The following is a 9,915-nucleotide window of genomic DNA, read 5'->3' on the forward strand; positions in this document are numbered from 1 at the left end:
CGTTCTCGCGTCGTTGAGGTGTAGCCGTTCGTCAAGGTCAACTTACGTGCGAAGGTCGGGAATCATACTATTGAGCCATACTCTCTCTTTCTATTTCTCTCTCTCTCTCTCTCTCTATCATTCTCTCTCTCTCTCTATCCTTCTCTTTCTCTCTCTCTCTCTCTCTGTGTGTATCTCTATGTGTTTATCTTTATGGCTATTTATATCCTTATTTTCATTCGAAAAAAGATCGATGATTTTACGAGCTAATGAATTGTTAATTTCTTAGATATCGAAATAATTCCTCCGCGTCCCATCTCCTCTCCCTTCCACCCCTCCTCACAATGTTTTAACAATGTGAAACATTAAAAACATCTTATATATAAAAGTCTTTCGATGGTCGTAAATTAAAATTAAAAATGAAATATGAAAATTGAAAATTGAATATGAAAAGGGGGAAAATAATAGTGTGTGTGTGCGTGTGTGTGTGTAAGAGAGAGAGAAAGAGAGAGAAAAAAGAAAAATCGAATAAAATTGAATTGGATCGATAAAGAATGAAAGATTAATAATTACGATGAAATGAAAAAAAATCCATTATTGATTATTTGTCATAATAGGCTTACCAAAAAGCGATACAGAATAATAGAGGTGATCTGAGAATAGCATTGGCGGAATCGACTAAGCAGATTGCACCACAGACAGGACCAAGGATCGTACAGCATACGACCAGGTCGAACAAGGTCATCGACACTGAGAAGACCCTGGAAAAACAGGAACTTAAATCCGATGGATTAATCGTCACGGAGAAAAAGAAAACTGTCGAGCATGAGGAGGTACGAATACGAATGATTGATAACAGATAATGAAAGAATAATCTTTGCGATATTGTTTCATCATAATTCGATCGCGAATGATCGATATTAAACTTTTTGTTATCGTTTTCCTTTTTTTTTTTTTTTTTTTTTTTGTTTTTGTTTTTTTTTTGTCGTTTTCTTTTTTCCATAGATCCATGCATGTACGTACGTACACGCATATATGTTTAATTATTTATTCATTTGTTCCATTGGTTAGATAAATGACGACGAAGTACCGGACGACGGTAATAGCGTCGAGGACGTTTCAGAAACGAGAAAGGAAGGTTCTCAAAGATTTATAAAGAAACGAGAAGAGGACGTGGTCGATTACGTGTCAGGTGGCGAGAGGATCGCTCGTGAAATGCGTTACGTCGCAGAGACGACGGAAGGTGAAAGAATTGGCGATTGGTCGCCACCACCAACGAATATGAGGACAACGCGGCTTCATAAACATACTGGTATATTAGATATTAGATTTTTCTCGCTATATCTCACTTGTGGATTTTTTTCCTTTTTTAATTTCCATTTTCTCTTTTTCTTTTTTATTTATTTGTTTATTTATTTTTTCTTTTTTTCTTTTTTTTTTTTTTTTTTTTTTTTGATACCATTATACCTTTCTTCATTTTTCCCCATCTTATTTTGTTTGTTTGTTTTTTTTTTTTTTTGTTCTTTTCCCATTAATTTTTATAATCCAACATCGAGAGCTGAATTATATTAAAACAGGCTTCCCTGCGGAGGGTACTACAGCTGCTAGGAAGGACGCATTGACAAAGAAACCATTGGATTTAGAAGAGGAAGATGAAGCAAGAAAATTCGAAACTTCTAAATGGTTAGAAAGTCATTTTGGTAGCGAGTCTCGTTCATCACACGGTTCCATAGATGCCGATGATGGACCTTTCATACCTAACACCAATACCAGTTACATACACGTCACGATGAAGTCCTGCAGTCCGAGAGAAAGGGATTATCAAAACGTTAATTCTAATCGTCATCATCATTCAGCTGGCCGCGATTCCACATCACCATCTGGATACTTTCACGGTATCAGTGAGTGGTCCGAGAGATATCAAGGCAAAGGTTAATTTTTTTTTTTTTTTTTGTTTTGTTTTGTTTTCTTAATCATTGATCGAAAAAAAAACGATCAAAATGTCTATAAAATTTCTTCTATCGTTCAGTTTTATTATACTTTACTTCGATATCTATGAAATTTATTCGGACACGCTTTAACATTTCGTCATATTTATTTGACATTGTTTATAATTTAAAAAATCATTATTATTATTATTATTATTGTTGTCCTTGACGTTCGATTGTAATTATAAAAATAAATTTCTATGTATTAGAAAAGGAAGACAATCATACGAGAACGGGTTCGCCATCGCAATATTTGGAAACAGCACGAACGAATGGTCATTCTCGTGAGTATACGAAAAATCAATTCGACTCGACGTATTCGCGTAATTACGAGTCCGTTCGGCGACGTGAACATCAGGAAACTGTTCATGAAGAGAAGCAACGTACACCGTCACCACCAACACGACGTAAACCCAAGGAACAGGTAAATTATTAAAGATATTAGTATCAATGTTAACAATAAGTAATGTCGATATTTTTTTTCTTCTTTTTTCTTTTTATATCTTATAATTAAATAAGATTTACTATTAAGAATAGTAAAATGAGAGAAAGAGAGAGGGAGAGAGAGAGAGAGAGAGAGAGAGAGAGTAAGTAAAGGAATGCTAATAAATATAATAATAAAAATATTAATAAATGTACTAATAAAAAAATTAAATAAAAAAATACTATTCCTATATATTACATTATACAAAATATTAATGTTATTTATTTAGAAAGAAAAGAAAAAATACTTATTATTTATTCGAATAGTTAAAGTTTTAATATTATTTATTTATATCAGAAAATATTAATATATATTATTATTCGATATTGAAATTCATATCTAGATTTATTGCTGATTGATCAATCCAATGGATAATAAATTTTAATGAAACCTTATGAAATCTATAAGATTATGATCTTTCGTATAGTTACATTCGAGGATCATAGAGAAGACAATAACGAACGAGTCACCATCAATTAGAACATCTAGTCCGGTCCATGTTGTTCAAAGAACATGGGAGAGCAGAAGCCGAGATGTTCAGGAGCAAACGTTTGTTGATCGAGATGCTCGTAAAAAATCAACGCCTAGATCACGTTCGACATCACCGAAACAAGTTAGAATCATTCGTGAGGAAAAGAAGACGGCAAATCCCTCGAATTCGTCACGACCCTCCAAAAGTAAGATCACGATCGTCAATATAAATATTTTTAATTTCAATAAAAAAAAAAAAAAAAAAAAAAAAACAAAAATAAAATAACATACCCATTCAAACAGCATTCAATTGAATTATTTATTTCACGAAATAAATAATATCTGATAATAATAATAATAATAATAATAATAATAATAAGGGATAAAAAAAAAACGGATAAAAGTTAATTAGCAATAAAAATTTCTTGATTAAATTTATTTAAAGGTACCAGCCAATCGAAATACAAGATCGGTGAATCCTTCCGTAAGCTTGTGGGCAAGTTACGTTCAGCAAGTACAGAAAGGAAGAACAAACGAAGTAATAATTCGGTATCACAAGTTACACAAACGGACGACGATGGATCTACATATATGCAGTACAACGTTATAGATAAAAATATTCCATTGTTCAATGATCGTGAGATTGAAAATCGAGTACCAGAGAGACCACCTAGATCACCGAGGAATAGAAACGTGGTGACTAAAGTTATACCATCTAAAACTACGAGAATTAATAATGATCGTTCGATTCGTGATGATCACGGACAAAGAAACGAAACTATTCCACCGGTTCATAGGTATTATCTCGGTGAAGATCCATTCGGTGGTAGTATATATGGCCGTGAGAGAGGTTACAGAGATGCAAAACGTCCAACGAGAAATCGTCTTGTTTCCAAAACTGGTGCTGCCATCGATACTACTGAATACAGGTAATATCAAAACTATAAATAGATCGTTATACTGGGTTATAACGAGGATTTGTCTATTGGCAAAATACAAATTAGACAAATCTTTTATAACTTTCGATAGAGGCGATTAAACACGCCGGATCGATAGCAACGAACAGAGCTTGGCTTATTTGTATCGTCTATCTGCGATAAGGGATCGGGTGAAGGATGCATGAGGGATAAAGGAGGAAAAGGAAAAAAAAAGAAAAAAAAAGAAAAAAAAAAAAAAAAAAAAGAAAAATGAAGCATGATGCGTGTTTACCGCTATATATTGTTATTCAGGAGCAATTGGATGGCTTACCTTTTTCAATGATCGAATGAATTTCTTTTGATTTCCTCCTTTTTTCTTTTTTTATTTATTTTTTTTTCTTTCTCTCTCTCTTTTTTTTTTTTTTTTTTTTTTTTTTTTACGACGAATGACGTCTCTCGACTTCGGCACGTTTCAGTGTCGCAACCAACTCACTTGGCAGGTTTAGCAAATCAACCAGTCGATTGACAAACTTATACGAGACGGATGATCAATTCAGGAACGTACAAACATTACCAAGGAATATGAGGTCCGAGGGTAAAGCAACTAATTATCAACCATCATCCTCTTCAACAAGACAACAAGTACAATCGATTGTATCAAATTCAAACGGGATAACACCATCCAGACAATATGGTAGCATGATCAATATATCAATTAAAAATGCTGTTACGTCAGCGTCCAAGTCACATCAACCATACGCTAATATTCATCAGGCACCTGCTAAACCTGAAAGAACGTACAAGTCAACGTTAGCCCGTAGTAAAAGTTTCAACGTCGAAGCTGATAAAAATGGCGTTGATAAAACGTTCAATGTACCTTACAAATCAAGTTTGCAATTGAATCGTTTGGACGAAACACCACCGTTAAAGAGTCCTGGTATTCTTGCCAGTATCAGTCGTAGTAATAGGGATCTGTTTAAGGATAGCAAAAGAGAGTAAGGAAATATATATATATATTTATATCTGTGTGGATTTGATCCAATTTACAATCCAATTTCCATTGATTTCTTTTCTTCAGATCATTTTTAATATTAGAATATTGTTTCTTTATTCACTTTATGACGATACAATCTTGTATATTTATTATTCACTTCGTTCAAGATCTATCGATGATTGTTATAAAATTGAAAAAGAAAAAGAAAAGAATATGAAATGAAAAGCTCCCAAGGTTCGATTATTTTTAACATTATAATGTTTATTTCTTTTTCTTTTTTTTTTTTTTTTTTTTTTTTCTTTTTTTCTTTTTCTTTTTTCTTTGTCCGACAATTACATACAATTACATAGTTTCTAAAATAAAATAATGCATTTTATTATGTAATGTCTTATTATATCTCGAAGATATCAAGTACAAATTATCTTCATTAACATATATTTTACATCGACATCGTTTTATGTGGATATTATGATATTTATAGAGAGAGAGAAAAAAAAAAGAAAAAAAAAATTGAGATAAAAATGAAAAAAAATAATAAAAAGAAAAAATTAATAAATAAATAAATATAAAGGAAGAAAACAATTTTGAAATATATTCAATAAAATGTAAAAATAATAAAATATATATATATATATATATATATATATATATAAAACAGAAAAAATTAAATTCCCTTAGTTTTTGATTTCATTATAATATTAATAATAACTTATTGAACCTTTTGCTTGGTCTTTTTGATTTCTGATAATAGTCGTAACTTTTTAAATGCCAGTATTAAGATAAGAGCATTAATGATATAACTGCTTATGCAAATAATACAGATATCTCTTAATAAGTATAAAATATAAGCTAGATAAATGGAAGCAATGTTTGATAAAATTCCTAAGAATATTATTGTGAAGACACTGGAGTGATCGTTCAATATACCTAAAATACAAAAAATTAAATTTTATATTTTTAAACATTTTAATTGATAGCTTAGAAAAGGATGTTTAAAAAAAAAAAAAAAAAGAAAAAAAAACAGAAAAGAAAAAAAGAATTACGTACTCAATCCGGTTATTAAAAGATAAAATCCTAAACCATATAAACTGTTTGGAAAGTATAATACAGAATTATTTGGTATCAATCCAAATCCTTTACCATATCTGAAAAATATAATTATAATTATATCATCATCGTCATATAGTCATTTTTTTTTGCCTTATTTATAAAATAATTTATAAACTAATGAAATAAAAAATAATTCGTTATATGATTACCGACAAACGATAATGTCACTTTCCTTTGTAAATGTTACATTTATAATGTTTTAAAAAAAATTACAAAAATGAACTAATTTTTCTTTTTTTTTTTACATTAAATTAAGAAAAAGGAAAAAAAGAAAAGAAAACGAAAGTGAAGAAGATAATTTAACAAAATAATCTGTTATATCGATTACCGACAATCGATAAAGTCATTTTACTCAGTTACGTTTATAATAATAATAAAAAGGAAAAAAAAATTTCATGAAACAAATAAACAAAATTTTCTTTTCCTTCTTACATTGAAATTAAGGAAATAATCGAATAAAAAAAAAAAAAAAGAAAAACATAATTCGTCATACGATTACCGACAATCAATAAAGTCACTTTCCTTTGCAAACATTGCATCAAGATCAATAAAAAAAAATTTTAAATAACTTTTTTTTTTGTTTTTTATACATGCACGTGCATACAAAATATCGCGAGAAGAGAAAGAGAGAGAGAGAGAAAGAGAGAGAGAGAGAGAGAGAAAAAATAAAGATATGATTAATCATTATTGCGTATATTCGTATTTTGATAAAACTGTTAAAGAGGTTATGTATTCCCAAAGTCATCACAAAAAATTCTCAAGGAAATATTTCGTAATAAAATAAACTTACTCGGACGTCAATACTCTGGTACAACTTATATGCTCATTAATGTCGCATAATGCTTCATAAGAATCATTATTTTCTTTTGTTGTTTCCACAATATAAGCATAATACGACAATATCGTACCAATGATGCACAACAAAATTAAACCAGTTGAAATATTACGCAGTGATTCCGGTGTAACGGGCATAATTATTTATTATTTGTAACACGAATTTTGTCGATACGTTAAAAATAATAATCACTGAATAAAAACTCTTTATACGGACAACCGTACAGATTAATTCAATCAACACTGTAAATTTTATTTAATTTCAAACTTATGTAAACCAATATACGATCTTTTCACGACTACGTCGATCAAAGTTATGAGATAGTATAGAGTAATTTTTTGTACAATCCGATCATAACAGATGATTCATTCGTTACACGAAAGAGGGGTTTCATTATCGATTTATGCCCTTTCGTATTTATTTTATATATGCATTTACTTGTAAATAAGTAAACAACATATTTGCCAACGTCAATATAAGCTCAATATCATAAGTTAAATATTTATCAGACTTTATTACAATTAAATCGTTCATAGATTTAACATTTAAATGATTTATTTCTTAAATTTTGTACATTGTTTATTTTAAGTGAATGAGCTTATTAACTAAGGATACTGCCATAAGAAAGATACTTATACGAATGTATTTTTATGATGCATAAATACTTTTTTTGTGATTGACAGAGAGAGAGAGAGAGACAGAGAGAGAGAGAGTGTGTGTGTGTGGTGTGTGAGAGAGACTTATTATTTAATTAGCCTTATTATACTTCATCCTAATAAATCTATCGATTATTGCTAAAATTAATAGATTTATTTAAATGTCGTAAAATGTTATTAGTATTTTTCAAATAAAAAATATTGTAAATTTGTATGAATAATTAATCTACGTTAAAAACTAATTAATTTTGTAATATTTAACGACACATAGTTTATCTTCAAAAGAAAAAAAAAATATATTGAAATAGATGACAATGTAATATTAACAATTTTTATATATATATACATATACATATATATATATATATATATATATATATATATATATATATACACATATATATATATAAAGTTTTTTGTTTTACTTATAAAAAAATATTTTTAATTAATCAACTCAAAAGAATACTATATGCGTAGAAGTGTTGGTATCTTTACATAAGTTTATATTTATCAATTAGTAGATAATTTTTATTCTTGAGGTGCCATTGCTCTTGCCTGAGCCCTTACACGTTTTTCATATTCCAAGCGATTTTGACTGTAAAATAAAGAAAGAATTTTAAACTATTGTACTGCTTGATATCAATGATATAAATTATATTGTCATATAAATGAAATAATACCAGTATATTGTGTAAGCTTCAGCTTGGGCTGGATCTTTTACATTAGGTTCATTAAGTAAATCTTGAATACCCAAAAGGATTTGTTTTATTGTAATTGCTGGTCGCCAATCTTTTTCTTCGTCCAACAAAGAAAGACATACCGTTCCAGATGGGTATACATTTGGATGGAATAATGGTGGTTCGAATTTGCATTTTGGTGGACTAGAAGGATAATCATCTTTAAAGATCATTCGCAATTTATATAATCCACCTTCCCAAGGAGTCTGTAAAGTAATAAGAAATGAATTAATAAATTCATATAATATTCAAATAAGATTTCATTTGAGAAATAAAATAAGATAAGTTCAATATAAATTCTTACAGATTTCTTTCCAGGGATTGCACATTCCCAGCTCATCAAATTAAGCGTACCATCTGGATTTTTTGTTGGCCTTGCAACGAAGCCCTATAAATAAATAACGAAATTCTATTAATTTATATAACAATGTGAGAGAAATATTTTGAAATCTATTTGAACTTAGATCAAGAATAAAAATAATGATAATAATAATAATAATAATAATAATAATAATAATAATAATAATAATAATAATAATAATAATAATAATAATAATAATAATAATAATGATAATAATAATAATAATAATAATAATAATAAAAGTCATCAACAATGAATGTTCGTAACCTGATTATAATTTGAATAAAAACGAGTTTAATGATTTTGTATTGCAGATAAATATGGATTTGTAAGAAAAGGCGCCGAAATTGTTAATTCGTTGAAATAAAAGTTAGAATCTTTAGGATCGTTCGACGTTAAAAATCTTCGATTAAAAATGATAATAGATATATTTTGAAAATCCAATAAACACTTACAAACGGATGATCCTTCCTCCATGCTTTTCGCTCTTCGGCGAGTCTTGCAATAGCAATGCCTGACATTTATCTGCAAGAAAATTGTCCTCACTCGATTAACGTAAGAATTTTTAACAGGCGGGAAACGTGTACAGCGCTCCTCGTAGTTAGAAAATTTAATATTACCACGATGAAGCTTTCTACTGTTCCTGACTTCAAATCACAGCCACCTTTTTCGTCGAAATCGCATTAAACACTTTATATCACAAGGATTAAACTGATACTAGTAAGAGCGTACCAATGCGTTCGTAAAAACCATAGACAGAAACCATATTCAGGATTTACATAAAATCTACTGACTGAACAAAACTTTTGTTAAAAACACTATCGATTAATCACGTGATCATAACTGTTGGTATTGCAAAATCAAGTTTCTTGGACAAATCGTAATGTAAATGACCAATCAGAAGCTATTATGAATTTGTCCAGAACGTTGATTGGGTCATTTCTTATATAAAAAAAAAAAAAAAAAACATATATATATATACAATAAATTATGACTGAGCTTTAAAAATTGTTTTTATTAAAATTATTTTTTCGAGTGGGACTTATTATGCCGTGTAAATGAATAAGAATTAAATCGACGTCGAAAAACGTATTAATCCTTTCGTTAAAAATCATAGACAAAAATTGTATTCAGGATTTATACAAAATGATTGGACGATTATAACTTATGATAAAAACGTTCGATCGATCGATGAGTTACATGTGATTTTTCTCAGTCGGCATTATAAAACAAAATTTTTTGGACAAGTCATAATGTAAATGACCAATCAGATGCTATTATGAATTTGTCCAGAACGTTGATTGGTTATTTATTACAAACGTGTAAGATAAATTATAAATAAATTTCATAAAATTATTTTTATGAAAAGTATTTTTTAAAAAA

General features: G+C 29.0%; 3 protein-coding genes across 9 annotated transcripts in view; 1 reads left to right on the top strand and 2 right to left on the bottom strand.

Moving 5' to 3' along the window:
• chas (chascon) overlaps window positions 1-4,838 on the top strand; it is a 12,782-nt gene extending 7,944 nt beyond the window's left edge. For 3 of the 6 annotated variants that reach the window (XM_035869109.2, XM_035869110.2, XM_035869112.2), the window contains exons 6-12: window positions 597-812; window positions 1,051-1,291; window positions 1,557-1,910; window positions 2,177-2,391; window positions 2,879-3,128; window positions 3,368-3,851; window positions 4,316-4,838. In XM_035869109.2, coding sequence (XP_035725002.1) covers window positions 597-812; window positions 1,051-1,291; window positions 1,557-1,910; window positions 2,177-2,391; window positions 2,879-3,128; window positions 3,368-3,851; window positions 4,316-4,838 — 2,283 coding nt within the window. Of the gene's footprint in view, window positions 1-596; window positions 813-1,050; window positions 1,292-1,556; window positions 1,911-2,176; window positions 2,392-2,878; window positions 3,129-3,367; window positions 3,852-3,951; window positions 4,115-4,315 lie in introns of those variants that run through there. The other 3 variants (XM_035869114.2, XM_035869113.2, XM_035869115.2) reach the window with 3 other exon arrangements.
• A 648-nt stretch (window positions 4,839-5,486) lies between these two features.
• Vkor (Vitamin-K epoxide reductase) lies at window positions 5,487-7,112 on the bottom strand. Its single transcript, XM_035869138.2, has 3 exons — window positions 6,734-7,112; window positions 5,881-5,978; window positions 5,487-5,760 (listed from the first exon to the last, which is right to left on the bottom strand). The coding sequence occupies exons 1-3, from the start codon at window positions 6,913-6,915 to the stop codon at window positions 5,543-5,545; spliced, it is 498 nt and encodes a 165-aa protein (XP_035725031.2). The 5' UTR covers window positions 6,916-7,112; the 3' UTR covers window positions 5,487-5,542.
• A 199-nt stretch (window positions 7,113-7,311) lies between these two features.
• lwr (ubiquitin conjugating enzyme lesswright) lies at window positions 7,312-9,306 on the bottom strand. 2 transcript variants are annotated; one of them, XM_035869140.2, is made up of 5 exons: window positions 9,153-9,306; window positions 8,988-9,057; window positions 8,476-8,559; window positions 8,115-8,377; window positions 7,312-8,029 (listed from the first exon to the last, which is right to left on the bottom strand). In XM_035869140.2, exons 2-5 carry the CDS (start codon window positions 9,051-9,053, stop codon window positions 7,963-7,965), a joined length of 480 nt encoding a protein of 159 aa, XP_035725033.1. In that variant the 5' UTR covers window positions 9,054-9,057; window positions 9,153-9,306; the 3' UTR covers window positions 7,312-7,962. The 2 variants fall into 2 exon arrangements, with proteins under 2 accessions (XP_035725033.1, XP_035725034.1); XM_035869141.2 differs by having other exon boundaries at window positions 8,988-9,257.
• Window positions 9,307-9,915: the final 609 nt, after the last annotated feature.

This window comes from Vespa mandarinia, chromosome 24 (assembly GCF_050613455.1).
Source record: "Vespa mandarinia isolate Hongniang chromosome 24, ASM5061345v1, whole genome shotgun sequence".
NCBI classification, from domain to species: Eukaryota; Metazoa; Arthropoda; class Insecta; order Hymenoptera; family Vespidae; genus Vespa; species Vespa mandarinia.